Genomic DNA, 18,463 nt, shown 5'->3' with positions numbered 1-18,463 from the left:
ACACACCTCACCACAATCCCCAGTGGGGTGTTCAGCCCTCGACCTGCTGAAATAAACAGCTGAGGATCTCTGTTTAAGTTGATGAGGTCCAATCAATTTGATTAATGAGTTGCTGAAGGAGGAATAGGAATGAGAGAATCTGCAGTGCTGCACTGCAGGAGGGAGCGGATACTGGTCAGACAGAGACCCCTGCTGTCCGTGTGACACTGATCAGTGTTTGGGGACGCTGCTTTTTCTCAAAAGTGGTTCTGTAGGCCTGAAATACATTTTAAAGAATAGATCTGATCGATTGTATACTATAGGCTACTCAGTTGGAAAGTAAAATGATTGTTTAATTTCATTATTTGTTTGATGTTTTTCAAATGTAGTCTCAAATGTAGAGTTGCAGCCAGGAGGTGAAGAAGTCAAGTTAATGAAAGCTGCAACTGTTTAACAAAAACTTAAATTATACTGTGACCTAGTTTTACAGTGAAATCTCATCAACTGCACAATTGGCGTCAGTAGTAAATTATTAATTTTGAAATTTCCAAGTAATTGTTTTATATTGTTTATTATCAATCTGGCAGCCCATCAGGAAATACCCCGGATCATGTCTCTTGCTCGTGTCCCATGAGTCATCATGTTCCTTTATCATGTGTCTGGATCATGTCCCTTGAGCATGTGCTTAGATCATTTAAGATAAGTGCCAAAGTAGTAGCGACGCTATTTCGAAAAATTTGGTAAAGAATTTATTTTAAAATCATCGCTATGCAGATTCGCTCATTTGAGTTGTTTTTTGTTTTGTTTTTCCAGAATGCGTCAAATGTAGGCTAACGTTAAGCACAACGATCCAAATCGGTTCGATCTCAGCACCGAATCGTTTGTAGGTAGGCTTACTTACTTTATAAGGCATAGTTATAGAACAAAAAGAGCGCTGGATAAAGTGGAATATTTAGCTAAAATCCACTAAAAATCCTAAATTCTTTCAGATCACCAGCTTGTGAAAAACTCCATACAGGAGTTTTTTTCATCATGTATAACAACTGTAGTAGCCGATGGTGCAAACACTGTAGCCTACACATGAATATGGTTTCAAAGTTCGGATTCTTCTGAACAAGATGTTATTAAAAAAAAAGAAAAATGCTTTTTCAAAACACGTGCTTTTGTAGGTGTAGACAATCACATAACACCTGACAGGCTAAAGTTTTATTCCTGCAGGGGGTAATACGTCACAAAATAATAAACCATCTCCAGATACATCACCCATTTTTAATATCTGAGAAGAGATGGTTGTTGAGAAACAAGGGAACAGCATATTTAAATTATTATTATTATTAAATCTAATAATTAAAGGGAGCTGGCCTTGTAGTTGTTAGCTTGTTAGCTTGGAAAGCTGCATTTTTAAAGTATCTTCCCCAACACTGGTGCCAAAGTAAGTTTATCACTGATTCTGTGCTGTTTGGAGACGATAATGAAACCAAACAAAATAATAAAACTGAAATGTCATGGTTTAGATGTTTGTTTTGATTTAAATTGTGTATTCATGTAAAATAATGATATAAATAGCCTAAATATGCTGTGCATGCATTCAGTGCAATAAAAGTTAGTGTTGCATTTTCAATTTTACACTGTATATTGGGCAGTCTTGATAGTCTTTTATTTAACTTTGTCAGTCTATTTAATCTATTTCACCTTCTGTATTTAGGATTTATAATTTTATACTATTGCTACCAACCTAGAAATGTTCAATAAATATTCCTGAATTGCACATTGTCTATTTAATTGCATAGCAATAGAAGATATTTTCTCCTGAAATAGTGCAAATTATGATTGTCCTTTGCTGGGAAGGACATTTAGAGATTGGACTTCTTCAGACTTTAATTGGTTTAAGACCCTGTTATACTGATAAAAAATGCTGAGCAAAAATACCACATTCATTTGGCACATAGAATTCTGCATTTTTTCCCCCAACTTATTTGATCAACTCAGCCGTAGTGGGACTGAGAGAATTATATATGAATATTCCTTTTCGAAGTGTTATGGAAATCCTTTTATTCCTGACTATAATGTTTTTTCTTTAGCACCTGACATTGAGTAATTATTCAATTACTAACTCCAGAATTTTTCATTTTTAAGCACAGAGATTTACCATTATTTTCTTAACTCAGGTGTAAACCAGAGATCGCAATTATAAATAGGGTCTTAATTAAAATATGCTAATTTGCAGGTTGTGCATGAAGTCCTGAATCGAGTATGGGGGTCTTTTGGAGGACAACCAGCAGTGAGACCTGAAAACACATTCGTTTCGGATTAATCTTCAAAGGATTTTCATCTTTATTTATGAGAATCTATCATAATTCATGTTAAATATAAAAATGATAATTTACCTGTTTTTATTTTACATGGCATGGGAAAGTGTGAGTTACATATTTTGAGTAAAGGCAAAAACTACTTGTCATGTACACTTGCATAAACAGTTTTCACCTATAAGGGGTGCAAATGTTCTCCAAAGATATTATATGGTTTTCTTTTTTAGTCTTCTAAATTCTAAAGAAAGCAGACAAACTACCCTCAAATACCCTATAATTTTAAATTTTAAATAAAAGTTTTAATTGGAGTCTACATTATACATGAATAGTACTAGCACTCCAATAAATTACATAATTAATGTCATGCGGTTTCCTTTACAGGTGCAGATAGGAATATAGCCAGTTTACTTTTATCACTTTTTATCTGTTGTTTTAATACTAAACAACTTTCACCTTGGTTTTCAGGGTTGGCTCCAATGTCCAAAGTACATTAGACAGAAACAGCAGTGATTTCTTTTCGCTGGTGTTCTTTCTAAACATACTGTAGATGTAAAGCATAAAGGAAGCGATGAACATGGAGAACCATGAGAGGAAGGGGGTGAGTACTTTTTTACTAAATATTATATTTCTGAAACAAATGAAATTAAAGCACTTGTTCTACGTTACGATACTCCCATTTTGAATAGCTAACAGACAGACAACAATTAACTGAATTGTTTGTCTTCCAATATGCTGCAGCAGCTTCCATGACTTAAAATGTTTAAACTAGAATTTTGGTAGCATTTACATATTTTTTGAACTTCATGCAAATTTGCAGAGGGTGACGCTGATCCTGGCTGCAGCTTCTTTGATTGCCGGGTTTGGTTCATCTTTTCAGTATGGATACAATGTGGCTGTGATCAACTCACCTGCCCTGGTACTGACTTTATATTATATTATATTATATTATAGTTATTGCATATTTAAACATTCACCTCTGCTGAACTTTACTCTGATATTCTGATAAAAGGTGATGAAGCTTTTCTACACCCAAATATATGAGACTCGTTATGGTCCAATGTCAGACGGTCTCCTGACCCTCCTGTGGTCCGTTACTGTGTCCATGTACCCACTGGGTGGGTTTTTCGGATCTCTCATGGTAGGCCCATTGGTGAACAAATTCGGAAGGTAATTGAGGTTGTAAAAAGAAATTAGTTGTTTTTGCCAATAAATTGCATTGAATCCCAATCATCATTCGCCCTAACTGAGGTCATTTGCTTACAGAAAAGGCACACTCCTGTTCAACAACATCTTCTCTATTGTTCCTGCTATAATGATGGGTGTGAGTGAAATGGCGGGGTCATTTGAGATCATCATTGTTGCACGCTTTTTAGTTGGCATTTGTGCAGGTCAGAAGAATATTCCACTTGTCAGTATGGATCAGCTATACTGTATGTGTTAGCATGACAGTGTGTGACCGTGTTCTCCAGGCCTGTCCTCCAATGTGGTGCCTATGTATTTGGGAGAGATCGCTCCCAAGAATTACAGGGGGGCCGTTGGGATAGTGCCACAGCTTTTCATCACCGTTGGCATCCTTGTCGCCCAAGTGTTCGGCGTTCGCAATATCCTAGGAAATAAAGAAGGTAATGCAGTGTGCATGGGATGTTTGCTGATTTTTTTTTTTCCTTCGGACTATACAGTGCAAAAATTGCCACTATTGCTGTGCTGTTTCTGAGTGCAGTTGGAAAAAGCGTGCCCCTGTTGCTCATGGTGATGTGTAATGTTCTCTCTTTAGGCTGGCCCATCATGTTGAGTTTCACAGGGATTCCAGCTGCCATTCAGCTGCTGCTTCTGCCTTTCTTTCCCGAGAGTCCACGCTACATGCTCATACAGAAGGGGGATGAAATAACTGCCAAGAAAGGTACAGAAGGGGTTATTTTGGTCTCCCATGTCAGAGCACACAAAGAAAATGTCCGTTTCACAGCGGGATGTGCACCAACGATGAACTCATCAAGATTGCAGAGGTTTTATGATGGAGTAGGGCTGGCTTTATCAAGTTTATTTTTTATGTTAAGAGTTTACAACATTTGGACACTCAACTTGTTTGTTCCTTGTTACACCTCAAGGTCTTGTGTACCCTGACAAATTTATTTTTGTCCTTTTTTTTCTATATATATAGTGTGAATACATGCAGACACTTTCTAATCATTTGTTTTTGGTATTATTTTTTAAATATTATTCGATTGATGTAAATGGCTACATCAATGTCATCCCATACTATTCTGAGTTTTAGTGTTTTAGTAATGTTAGAATATGCTTTATACACAGACTGTCTTGAGTGTGCCATTGAATCATTCACATTCATTCAATCGATTCTTTTTAAAAACACTAATTCATTCAGGAACAAAGCAAGTGGCTGTCTTTAGGAGAACGTCATTGAATCATTTAAATTCATTCAACCGATTCATTCAGAAACACTGATTCATTCAGGAACAAAGCAAGAAGCTGTCTTTATGAGGTCATGATTTAATCATTCACATTCATTCATCAGATTAATTTAAAAACACTGAATCATCGAGGAAGGAAACAAGTGACTGGCTTTATGAGTGCATCATTATCATTAACATTAGTTCAACAGATTCGTTCAAAAACACTGATTCATTCAAGAACTAAACAATTGACTGGTTTAATGAATGCGTCATTGAATCATTCACATTTATCCAACTGATTCATTCAAAAACACTGATTCTTTATGAACTAAGCAAGTGACTCTCTTTATGAATGCATTATTATCATTCACATTTATTTAAAGCAGCACTCAGTAGCTTCGGGATTTCTTCGCTGTATTCTCGCTTTTTGCTCGCAGGTTTCTCTCTAGAGCTCCCCCCACAGCTTCGGAATAGATATTTGACAACACTGTTGTAAAAACTCTTTGGTGATTCTCAGACACCAGAGGCTAGTAGATCAACGACATCAAAGCAGATGGGACATTCTTTAAAACGTCTTCTTCCTTTGGGTTCGGACAGCGTGAGGGAGCGCAATAATGACAGTATTTGAGCAGATTTCTTTTGGCCGTAAAGCAATTGTTTACATCGCGAGACCTGATATCACGCGATACTTCCTGCCGCGGCTGCCGGCGGCCCGCCGTCTCAAAGTTGCAAGTGCGAATTTTCCGCTCACGGGCACCAGGGGGGTGCGAAACGACCACCATTCAACCCGAAATAAGTAACATAACCATTCCAATGACTCCGAAGCTGTTCAGTTAAGGTAAAAAAAGTTACTTAGTTCACCTTTAACCTATACACTCACGTAAAGGATTATTAGGAACACATGTTCAATTTCTCATTAATGCAATTATCTAATCAACCAATCACATGGCAGTTGCTTCAATGCATTTAGGCAGTGTTGGGGAGTAGTTAACTACAAGTAGCGACGCTACTAACTTAACTACATTTTTCAGTAGCTTGGCAGTAGCTCAGTTGCTTTTTAAACAGTGTAGCTTTTCCAGTAGCTAACTACTTTTTGCAGCAAGTAGCGGTGTAGCGCGAGCAAAAGCTACATTGCGTTTTGTTGTCGAGCCAGCGCGAATCAGCGCGATGCAAGGATATTCTTCTTCTTGTTAGATTACAAACATTTTTTTTGCCATTACCGCCACCTGTTGTTTAATCACGCATCTTGCGGCTAACGGTTCACTGACGTACAGAAGTGGGTTGACACACCCATATTATCCATGATGGAGCAAGACGATATTTGAGTGTTGTGTGTAATAAAACAATACTCTTTGAAATCATAATTGTATTGCATTGTTTTAAACACTAAATATTTTACTTAAAACATTCCTCAGACACTTATTCAGTTATTTATAATATACGTTGTTCAAAAAAATCAAAAGTAGTTTCAATGTAGCTAGCTACTTTTTGATAGTAACTTGTAGTGTAGCTAACTACTTTTCCAAAAGGGTAGCTTGACTGTAGTTTAACTACTTTAACTTACGAGTAGCTTGTAGCTTGTCAAACTACAGTTTCAGAGTAGCTTCCCCAACACTGCATTTAGGGATGTGGTCCTGGTCAAGACAATCTCCTGAACTCCAAACTGAATGTCAGAATGGGAAAGAAAGGTGATTTAAGCAATTTTGAGCGTGGCATGGTTGTTGGTGCCAGACGGGCCGGTCTGAGTATTTCACAATCTGCTCAATTACTGGGATTTTCACGCACAACCATTTCTAGGGTTTACAAAGAATGGTGTGAAAAGGGAAAAACATCCAGTATGCGGCAGTCCTGTGGGTGAAAATGCCTTGTTGATGCTAGAGGTCAGAGGAGAATGGGCCGACTGATTCAAGCTGATAGAAGAGCAACTTTGACTGAAATAACCACTCGTTACAACCGAGGTATGCAGCAAAGCATTTGTGAAGCCACAACACGCACAACCTTGAGGCGGATGGGCTACAACAGCAGAAGACCCCACCGGGTACCACTCATCTCCACTACAAATAGGAAAAAGAGGCTACAATTTGCACGAGCTCACCAAAATTGGACAGTTGAAGACTGGAAAAATGTTGCCTGGTCTGATGAGTCTCGATTTCTGTTGAGACATTCAGATGGTAGAGTCAGAATTTGGTGTAAACAGAATGAGAACATGGATCCATCATGCCTTGTTACCACTGTGCAGGCTGGTGGTGGTGGTGTAATGGTGTGGGTGATGTTTTCTTGGCACACTGTAGGCCCCTTAGTGCCAATTGGGCATCGTTTAATGCCACGGCCTACCTGAGCATTGTTTCTGACCATGTCCATCCCTTTATGACCACCATGTACCCATCCTCTGATGGCTACTTCCAGCAGGATAATGCACCATGTCACAAAGCTCGAATCATTTCAAATTGGTTTCTTGAACATGACAAGGAGTTCACTGAACTAAAATGGCCCCCACAGTCACCAGATCTCAACCCAATAGAGCATCTTTGGGATGTGGTGGAACGGGAGCTTCGTGCCCTGGATGTGCATCCCACAAATCTCCATCAACTGCAAGATGCTATCCTATCAATATGGGTCAACATTTCTAAAGAATGCTTTCAGCACCTTGTTGAATCAATGCCACGTAGAATTAAGGCAGTTCTGAAGGCAAAAGGGGGTCAAACACAGTATTAGTATGGTGTTCCTAATAATCCTTTAGGTGAGTGTACATTCAAAAACACTGATTCAATAAGGACGCAACACCAATAATGTAACTCGGAGACGCAATGGCTCATTCTGCTTCAGCTTAGTTTCGATTTTGGATTTTGTTGTCAGAGCAAAAATAGACGACGTAACCGACAAAATTGTTACTCTTGTTCACTGAACTGTAGTAAAAGCAATATCTCACTAGCGACCGTGCTGTTGGTCTGAATATCAACAAAGCAGTGTTGATATTCGATATTCACATATTGTGTTATTGCTCGTGTGATACTGCTTAAACGAACACTATGTTGCGCTGTGTTTTAGACCTGCAGCGGCTGCGGGGATGGGAGGATGTGGATGAGGAGCTGTGTGAGATGCATGTTGAGGATCAGTCAGAGCGAGCAGAAGGTCGACTCTCTCTGCTAAACCTCTTCACCTTCCGCTCACTGCGCTGGCAGCTGCTGTCTGTAATCTTCATGAACATGGGTCAACAACTGTCAGGAGTTAATGCCGTAAGCACCGCTTTGAAACAGCACACAGATAATCATTTTTAAGCATATACAGACCCTTTCCAAAAAATTTGAATATCATGGAAAAGTTTATTTATTTCCATAATTCCATTCAAAACATTAAACTTCCATAGCTTATAGATTCAGGGCCCACAACTTAAACGATTTCAAGTATTTAGTTGTTTATTTGTACATAATTTGGGCTTCCAGCTCATAAAACCCACGAAAACAGGATTTCCAAAAATTCAAGAATCCAAGAATATTACATGAAATCACACAGTAATTACACAGTGATACCATGGTCATTGAAACAGGTTTTGGTTATTTTGGCAGTGTGGGCAGGTGCAAATCCTGCTGGAAAATGAAGGAAGCATGAAGTGCTCTGAAAATGTCCTGGTAGACGGCTGCGTTGACTCTGGATTTAATAAAGCACAGTGGACCAAAGTCCTCTTTTCTGATGAGAGCAAATTTTGCATCTGGTCCCAGAGTCTGGAGGAAGAATGGAGAGGCACACAATCCAAGATCCTTGAAGTCCAGTGTGAAGTTTCCACAGTCTGTGTTGGTCATCGGCTGGTGTTGGTCCACTGTGCTGTCCACTCAACGCAGCCGTCTACCAGGACATTTTCAGAGCACTTCATGCTTCCTTCATTTTCCAGCAGGATTTGCACCTGCCCACACTGCCAAAATAACCAAAACCTGGTTCAATGACCATGGTATCACTGTATAATTACTGTGTGATTTCATGTAATATTCACATTTTTTGAAATCCTGTTTTGGTGGGTTTTATGAGCTGGAAGCCCAAATTCTGTACAAATAAACAACTAAATACTTGAAACCGTTTAAGTTGTGGGCCCTGAATCTATAAGCTATGGAAGTTTAACGTTTTGAATGGAATTATGGAAATAAATAAACTTTTCCATGATATTCAAATTTTTTGGAAAGGGTCTGTATTTCAAATATGTTTTGCTTAACTAAATCCTAACTTTAACCCCATCTTCAGATTTATTACTATGCTGACAGCATCTATAGCTCAGCAGGAGTGAGTGAAGATCACGTTCAGTATGTGACACTCGGAACAGGAGCTGTTAATGTCTTCATGACAATAGCAGCTGTAAGCCACTTTTGGTGCTCTTCATAATTTGATACCCCCTTTTGATACCCCTCATTTACATAAAAAAGAAACATGTGTAAAAAATGGGATTTTCTGTAGGTGTTCATAGTGGAGAAATCTGGCAGAAGGTTGTTGTTACTGATCGGCTTTGGCATCTGCTGTGCAGCCTGTGTTGTCCTGACCATAGCGCTCTACTTCCAGGTATAACAATTCTGTACTTACTCCAATACAAACTAGGAATGCATGATTTATCGGCCAATATTAGGCATTTTTAGAAACTAAATTGGATATATACATATATATATATATATATATATATATATATATATATATATATGCCAGTATTGTATATTTAATTGTGCATGACTGCATGCTCTGTGTTTGTGTTTGCCCTGCCCTGATTTTACATTTAGATTAAAGATTAAAGTTAATAATAAAATAATGCTCTAAATGTAATTTTTAGCAAATATCAAAATGAATTTAGATTTTTCATACTGTACATCATTGTAATGTTGTGATGTGTTTAACATTTTTAAGATTTTAGTGGGGGGGTTTTATTTAGACAAAATGATAGTTTATTTTGACACAATATTTTTATATAAAAATATTATTAAAATTAAAATATTATTGCCTAAATAATGTCAGAGTAATATTTTAATATTGTTATGACATTATTTAGACATAATATTTTAATATTAAAATATAAATAAAAAACAAAATGTTATTGTCTAAATAATGTCCAAGTAATATTTTAATAGTATTATGCCATTACTTAGACATAAATTTTAATGTTATTGTTTAAATAGTTCAATATTTTAATATTATTTAGACATAATATTTTAATATTAAAATATATTTAAACTTAAAACAGTATTGTCTAAATAATTTAATAGTAATATTTTAATCTTTTATTGGATATTGTCCATTGCATATTATCTGTATCGATCAGAATTTTAATTTCAGTCCACCCCTAATACACTTGCAAAGGGTTCAGATAGGCTCATTATTATGACTAATCAAATTCCCTTTAACTGAATTAGTGAGTTTCCTTATGTGGCCTATTATGATTGTAATAAATTCTTGTTTATAGACAGATGGCTGTAAAAGCTCAGTCCCAACAGAGATCTTAATTTTAGAGCCATGAATGTGCTGGCCTGACAAATTTGCCTCTTGGGTCTATGTGAAATGCAAGGCTATAAATGTGGTTGAATAACTGCTGCACATTCCACCCACAGAATACTATGGACTGGATACCCTATATCAGCATCGTTTGTGTCATTGTTTACGTCATCGGACATGCTATTGGCCCAAGTGAGTTCACGCCAATCCCGTCGGGGCGTATTGCAGATGCACGGGGGGCTCGCTGCATCTCAATAAATTCACTCCCTTCCTTTCATTTTATTGTATTCCTTGGTGGGGAATGGCAATATATTTATGCTGCAGTTTCTTGGATTTTACATTAAAACCCCGGAGTGAATGTAAGAGAAGTGCTTTAAAGTGGCTGTAAAACACATTGTAAACGCAGCAAAGTGCTTCAAGCAATCTCTTTTCTCGCTGCCTTTAGAAAGATGAAGTGTTTGACGATAGACCGTCTAGTTTTGACAGCTTTTGCTGCATCCCTTCGCAGGTCCTATTCCTACTGTAATCACCACAGAGATGTTCCGGCAGTCTTCTAGACCAGCAGCCTTTATGGTGGGCGGCTCGGTTCACTGGCTCTCAAACTTCACCGTCGGCCTGATCTTCCCTTTTCTTGAGGTCAGAGGTCAAATGCAACACTAACAAACATTCACAGTACTGCACCAAGTTGTTAACTTATTAATCAAATCCTAAATTACTGTTATGAAACTTTTGGATCATCAAATAACAAAAAAAAACAAAATGTATTCCTTATTTGTGTCTACAGAAAGGCCTGGGCGCATACAGCTTCATCATTTTTGCCTGCATCTGTCTCGCCACACTTATCTACATCTGGATAGTCATTCCAGAGACCAAAAACAAGACCTTTCTGGAGACCAGCCAGCTTTTTGCTAAGAGAAACAAGGTGAGAAATGTGTTGGAGGGTGAAGACTCTGAGATCAAAGAGACGGAAGGGCAAAGCAGCGGACAGGAAATGAAAAGCTCATTTTTCTGAATGGGTAGGGGGTCAATCACACAGGACACACTCCCGCGTTCGTCTGCAATGCTTTGAAATTGTTTTGACACACTTTTACTTTTCAGTGTCTCATGCCTGGATTTTTTAACTCAAAAACAGGTCCTGTATTGAAGCACTAAAAGGTAATATTGTGCCTTTTCATTGCACTCTGTATTTGTGTTAATGACAAATAAGAATGATCTAGAAAGAAATGTATCTTTTATTAAAAATCAGGGTTAAAATGCTCCAGATTCTTAGAAATGTACTCTTTGTATTTCAGTTTTGTTTTTTCATATTTTTGTAAAACATTTATGCCAATTTCAATAAAAGTTTAAATGGAATAATGTGATGTAACCATGAAGTAGACAAAAAGTAATATATAACAAAGGTTTTTACATTTATGGTAAAAAGTCTTGCATTTTTTACAGTCTGAACTAACCTTGCATGTCATAAAGGACAAATGATCTGATCTTTTATACAAACCTTGAGGGTCTGCAGGGATCCTCTATAATTATCAGTTTTATGTGTTTTTTTCCCCCTCTGTATGTTTCTGCACGTTCATTGCATCATATGACTTAACTGCTTTTTTTCCCTTTTCTAAGGAATATAATAAAAACATATTTTATATTAAGATTTTTTTCCGAATTTTATTTCAGAAATTAGATACAGGTGCTTCATTGATATTCAAAGTTATTGTAAGTACATTTTGTATAAATATGGAGATATTTTGAATGAATTTGAACATATTTTGAAATAGATTCAGACATATAGATTTCATTTGACCATTTATTGTGTATAAAACATTCTGTTTTTATAAAACAAATGCTGTTCATTGAAATTCTTCAGATATGATTCACATTATTCAACTGGGTAAAAATACATTGAAATGCTTTTATCGAAAATACTGAATAGAATACAGTGAATAGAATAGTATATATCTTTCAGCTTTAAAGGGACAGTTCACCCAAAAATGAAAATTCTGTCTCACCCTAAAGTTGTTTCAAACCTGTATGAATTTCTTTCTTCTGCTGAACACAAAATAAGATATTTTGAAGAATGTCAGTAACAAAAGAGTTGATGGGCCCTATTGACATCCATAGTATTTTACCCCCATACTATTTGGGGCCAGTTAACTGTTTACCAATGATTACCCATATTCTTCAAACTATCTTCTTTTGCGTTCAGCAGAAGAAATTCATACAGGTTTGGAATAACTTTAGGGTGAGACAGAACTTTCATTTTTGGGTGAACTGTCCCTTTAAATTGCCGTTATTCCCCTGGGAGAGCGTATACAGTTCAAGTTGGCAGAGCTAATAGTGCTGATATTGACATTCGTTTAAAAAAGTTCTGAGCCTGTGGCGCTCTTTTTCTTTCTTTCTTTCTTTCTTTCTTTCTTTCTTTCTTTCTCTCTTTCTCTCACTCAGTGGCAAACCTGCTCAGCCTGCAGCTGAACTCCTCCATACAGACTGAGCTGAGTGATTCCCCAGCTCAGGACATTCCCTTTCACCTTGCCATTATCACACAACATTTGCTCACCAATGTCTGCCGCAGTCAGCACATAATCCCATACATTTACATCGGTCATGTAGCCTACAAAAGCATCGGTATCTGAGATCCCCAAAAAGCCATCCTGGTCCTTTCCCAGAATGAGGGTTCCTCCAGCTGCAATGGTGTACCCTCTCCGAATGTAGCGTTCTTCCCCGACCAGTCCGTTCACCCACAGTTCAGCCCCTCCGTTATGTGACGCCCAGGTAAAGCAGTAGTTTGTCCAGTCATGGGATTGACGTTCAAATGGTAAATTAACAAACTCATCCCCGATCCAGAGACCCACTTCAGAGCCCAAAGTGATCATGAGCTCATTGTCATGTGAAGTGGAGTAAGACAGCACAGTGAGGTCTTGTATGGGTGGTATACGGACGTTCATGCAGGCTGTGAAGGATTGGAGGTTCATGGGGTGGGATAAGTTCACCATGGCGTAGCTCTCCAAATTCTTTGTTGGGAAGTACAGGACCAGTGGTGATAGAGGTCGCTGGCCTTGAGAAGAAAAGGTAACGTAACTTCGCAAGTTGATCAATTTGAAATCTCACTTGGTTACATTTGTTGTCATGGTATAATTGAATGGCTACTGGTTCTAAAACTACAGTTGCACCCATTGCGAAAGATACTCACCTGTACGTGTAGACGAAGGTCCTTGAAAAGGATACACCAAATATCAATGACAAAGCTCATTTTAACTCAGAAACAGATGATTAATGTATATTGAGAACCACAAACCTCACATTTAAAGGGACAGTTCACCCAAAAATGAAAATTCTGTCATTATTTACTCACTCTTGTGTCATTGCAAACCTGTATGACTTTTGATCTTCCATGAAACAGGTTTTTGCAGAGTATCTGAATATGTTTCATGCAATGAAAGTGGACGGTGATCAGGGGCTGTCAAGATCCAAAAAGGATGAAATATAAAAGCATCATAAAAGTAGTCCACGACTCATACTCTATATTCCAAGTATTCTGAAAAGTGTCGTTATTTATTAAAACTATAAAACGATTTAAAAATTGTTTATTTGAAAAACTTAAACCTAAAAAACTCAAATTAAAACTACCTGAACCAACTATGATACTATGATTATTAAAGCTAAAACTGAAATAGAAATATATATATATATATTTAAATAATAATAAAAATGACAACAGCACTTAACAAAATTACAAAAACTTAAATATAAAAATAAAAGCTAATTCAAAATATGGATAAAAACACTATAATAGTATATAAATAATACTAATATAACACAGCTTTTATAGCCATATGGTAGATTTGTGTGAGGAACAGTCACACAAATTTAAGTCGTTATTCGCTGCTTGACAGCTTTGGTCACCATTCACTTTCATTGTATGTAAAAGAGCAGCTTGTACATTCTGCAACAAATCACTCCTTTTTTGTTTCACTGAAGATAGAATGTCATATTAGTTTTGAAAGACATGAAGATTTATTTTTATTTTTTGGTGGACTATCCCTTTAAGATTACCTGTAATCTTGACATTTCTCATGAAAAGTTATACCTGGAAGTGGAACCGTTTTTTTGTCCAGTGACACAATAAGGCTCTCAATCCTTTTAAGCTTAGACTCAATCTCCTCTTGACGGCAAAATCCTGCAAGAAACCAAAGAAGAGAGAGAGAAACATACTCAGGCACTGCAGACCTAACAAAGAGTTTTTTCCTAACTGCTGGAAAGGATGAAGCTCTGCCCTAACCTCCTTTGCCCAGGCGTGGGAGGAAAGAGGACTCCACAACTCTGTCATTCAGAGGCTGGGCCATGCGGTAGTCATTCCACAGGGTCTTATTTTCATAGTCCATTAATGTGCTCTCCAATTTCCTGATCTGAAGGTCATCGCATTAAAAGTTAAGGAAACAGCTAAAAAGATCGAAAACTATTTCATGTGAACTTTTTAAGGCACCTGATTGTGAGAGAGGGTGATAGGCGTTTCAAATACTGTCCACAGAATGCTCTCATGGCACGGCGGTGTGGTGAGAGAGCCCTCATATCTGAAAAAGTGACTGAGGTTCTCTGGGAGCATGGAGCGTACATTCAAGTTAGTGATATTCATGGCCTGACCTGCAAAGAGCAAGAGAAAAAAATATAGAAAAGAAGTGCATAGACGAGACGCATGAGCCACATAAAATAAAATTGTATTTTGAGATGCTCATCCAAAATGTTTTGCATTACCTGCATACTTGATGTTTGCCAGGTTTGCAATAAAATCACTGTAGTACGTGTTCTCAAAATGCCCATCCTAAACACAAAGTATCCATATATCAAATATACCGCTACATGCAAAACACTATATTTGATTTTATATATATTTTATATATATATATATATATATATATATATATATATATATATATATATATATATATATTACACAATTATATATATATATGTATAAACAAATATATTCTATATATATATATATATATATATATATATATATATATATATATATGATCAACATCCTTATTGATCCTGGAATAACATTCCAATCAACCAATCAGGTTTGAGGGATAGGTTTACAGTTAATGTCAAGTTTAGGCTTGCAACAAGGCTTAGGGGCTTATACACATTCTTATTCACCTATTATTTATCTCTGATTTTAGGGATAAGTAGGTTTAGGGGTAGGAATAGCATTAGGACTATGTTTTTGGACAGGAATGTTGTTCCAGGATCAACAAAACATGATCCAGGAACATGTCTTACTTGGCAAAATCATGGCGATCATATATGTCTATATATATATACTGTATATATATATATATATGTATATATATATATATATATAATGTTATCATTACTGTAAAAATATAGTGTAAAATTATAATATTATAGATTTTTTTATATATTTTATTAATATTTAAGTATATTTACATATTTGTAATATATCAAAATATATGTTATATTTATAAATATATAAATGTACTTTAATATTAATATAACATTAAATATATATTTATATTTTTTACAATTTTTACAATTAGTTGAAACTGAATATAGTGTTGAAAACTAAATAGTACATAAAATAACATTATTTACTTATTAAACTAGTGCCATGTTGTTAATTGCTATTAAACTATGTATATGTGAAGTTGCTTAAGCCATTCAGGTGTAAACATTCGGATAAAACATTATGTAGTGGTTTCATGAGCACACTATTGATCTTTATTAAAAGCCCAGCTATTACCCAAGCGATTGCAGAGGAAGACATGCTACTGAACTACATATTGCAGAATACTAGAATGCCAATAGTTGTGTTACTAAAACAATGACCTCCCCCATTTAATGGAAGTGGGAGCTTGTGACCTGCACACAATCTTGTGGGAACAGAATGTCAGGCAGTAGGCCACCACACAGCGGTCTGATCAATTAACCCATTTAGTTCAGAGAACGCAGATGCCTAACTTTACTCAAGCTGTGTGCTACAGGCAATGTAGGGTAATATGGTGCACAGCCCAGCTCTTAAAAGAGGATTCACACAGACAAAAATGTACATTTTAGTTTAGTTTTTTTCTGTAGTTATTTGCAGATAATTTGCTTTCCCTTATTTCCATTAGATGGCAGCATTGCACCAAAATAAATAAATAAATAAATAAATAAATAAAAACATTATTCCACTTTCCAACAAGATGAAAAATCATATATAGCCAATCTTACCTCATAAAAAAAGGCTAAAACTGCAAGACCATCTGGTTTATCTATGGCCTCTTGGAAGCTACTGTACTTTTCAGAGTTGTAGTGGACCACGTGGAGCTGTGACACAAGAAGTCAAAGAGAAAAGTGGTAGAAGCTGCAATGCAAATTGAGTAATGAGAAGTTCAAATGTATGTTACACAAACAAGCCCTTCCGTATTGCTATACTAAGGTTTCTCAAATTCTTGAGCAAGTTAAATACAGCCAGGAATACTACTTCTAATTCAGTTAGAACAATGATAACTGCATATTTGTCTAAAATAGATCCCAACATATTAAAATTTCAGGCACATGTCCAGCAGCACTTGAATGGATAAGTCCCCAGCCCAACAGTCACTAAAGAAAACAATGCCTTAAAAATACACCACTGCTATATTTACAACTAGGACATCTCCAAATGTTATTTAATGTGTCAGGCCTAAATGAACGATGTACTTCTGCCATGTAGCGGATGCCGTCCATTGTGTGCTCTGATCCACTGGCCTCCAAGTCCCAGCCTCCCCAGTGCAGATGCATTTGGACAGCAGTGTAGCGGTCTGGAAACCCCTCGGTAATCATCATAGTCCGTGGCAGCTGAATCTCCACTGTCAAAAACAAACAGGATTGTAGGCTATAATATTCATGAAAAGCTAACCTAACCTGTGAAGATTAGATAGAGTAAGAGGGAAGCATGTATTATATACAGAGATATATACAAAATAGATAGGCCTAAGTATTTTTTGACACGAGATGGCGACAAAGCTTAAAGTGTAGGCAGTTGCAGGTGGTGTAGAGCCTATACTGATTTAAAAGTAAATAAATAAAAAGAGTAGCCTAAATCTCCCATTCAAAAGAGGTGTTTTTAATTCAAGAATTCATACCAGAATGTCCATTGTTCTTCATGAGAAAGCTGCCGTACATGTCCTCATACCCTTTCAGTTCGAGCTGTTGCATTCGCGGATTGTAACGCACTTTGCGCCGCTGGATGTCAATGGGAGACTGTTTAATGCCGCCGCACACGTGAAACTTTTCTGCCCAGTGCTTCTGATCCAGTTCTCCTTCTGTATGAAAAAGTGAGTCATTTAAACATAGTGTGCTACGACAGGGGGCGGGGGGCATTACTTGACAGATTGCATTCCAAAAATTACCGCTTTTAGCCTATAATATGTTATCAGATTTTTAAAACGCAGAAATGTTTTATACTTCACCTGGTAAAAAATAGTTAATACCCCAGAAAGAACATTCGTTGAGTTGTACGACAATATTGACCTTTTATGTGGGCATCAGTAGGCTACTCGTAAGGTTGATGGTGTGAATATTTGTCACACAAAAAAAGAGAAAAAAGTAAGCGAGCACTTGCCTGAATATGTCCACTTTTCTCCATCTATTCCAGCCGATGCGAAATTCACCAAACCGGCGTATAACAGGACTACAAACAGCTCCATGCTGAAAGTGCACTCAGTCTCAGGCTGTTCCCTCGTTGCTTTAAAGAGGTGCTACTTCTGCCTGAGAGTGACATCGATTGCAACGGTTTACACCCAGAATGCCAAAGGCGTGTAGTAACATGGCCATTTACAGAAGCTTTGACGTATTGGCAAATAATGTTTGAGGCAGACAGGCAGTTAATTCTCAGAAACACCAACAGGTCAGTCTGGTTTTGTTCATTGGTTTCCTCTTTCCCCTTTTCATGTTTACTCTTAATCGTAGGCTATTAATGGTAAATATAGCCTATATATAGGCTCTCAGACTCTCATCACTCGAACTTTTGTCAAGTTTCTTGCTATATATAGCCTATATATAGCCTATATATATTTCTTTTTTTCTTTTTTTTTTTCTTAGAAAGGGTTACCCTTACATCTATTTAAAATCTATTTAAAATATGCTCACATGAGATGAATATATCAGTAGCCTAATAAAAGCTGATTTATTTTAGATCGTAAAATAATAAAAACAACCATGGGAATTAATAGTAGCCTAGGCCTAAGCAGTTGCAGAAATAATTTCATGTAAATCAGTATTACACAAGTGTGACTTTCATTTTAGCAGATAAGCTTCTACTGTAGG

General features: G+C 36.8%; 2 protein-coding genes across 4 annotated transcripts; one reads left to right on the top strand and one right to left on the bottom strand.

Moving 5' to 3' along the window:
• The first annotated feature begins 805 nt into the window (after positions 1-805).
• Positions 806-13,842, top strand: slc2a5 (solute carrier family 2 member 5). The gene is made up of 13 exons (XM_084428060.1): positions 806-866; positions 2,754-2,886; positions 3,106-3,204; positions 3,298-3,455; positions 3,552-3,676; positions 3,758-3,910; positions 4,063-4,188; positions 7,745-7,932; positions 8,930-9,040; positions 9,140-9,241; positions 10,276-10,351; positions 10,668-10,795; positions 10,944-13,842. The coding sequence occupies exons 2-13, from the start codon at positions 2,857-2,859 to the stop codon at positions 11,169-11,171; spliced, it is 1,524 nt and encodes a 507-aa protein (XP_084284186.1). The 5' UTR covers positions 806-866; positions 2,754-2,856; the 3' UTR covers positions 11,172-13,842.
• On the bottom strand, positions 12,533-18,104 carry ca6 (carbonic anhydrase VI). 3 transcript variants are annotated; one of them, XM_084428057.1, is made up of 10 exons: positions 17,760-17,942; positions 17,281-17,460; positions 16,856-17,004; positions 16,385-16,480; positions 14,903-14,969; positions 14,634-14,791; positions 14,430-14,556; positions 14,238-14,327; positions 13,341-13,361; positions 12,533-13,205 (listed from the first exon to the last, which is right to left on the bottom strand). In XM_084428057.1, the coding sequence occupies exons 1-10, from the start codon at positions 17,842-17,844 to the stop codon at positions 12,592-12,594; spliced, it is 1,587 nt and encodes a 528-aa protein (XP_084284183.1). In that variant the 5' UTR covers positions 17,845-17,942; the 3' UTR covers positions 12,533-12,591. The 3 variants fall into 3 exon arrangements, with proteins under 3 accessions (XP_084284183.1, XP_084284184.1, XP_084284185.1); XM_084428058.1 differs by having other exon boundaries at positions 13,341-13,363; positions 14,246-14,327; XM_084428059.1 differs by lacking the exon at positions 13,341-13,361 and having other exon boundaries at positions 17,760-18,104.
• Positions 18,105-18,463: the final 359 nt, after the last annotated feature.

The sequence above is a fragment of the Rutilus rutilus genome, assembly GCF_951802725.1.
Source record: "Rutilus rutilus genome assembly, chromosome: 13".
NCBI lineage: Eukaryota > Metazoa > Chordata > Actinopteri > Cypriniformes > Leuciscidae > Rutilus > Rutilus rutilus.
Note: the sequence above shows the minus strand (reverse complement) of the source record. Positions and strands in the feature narration are given on the sequence as shown.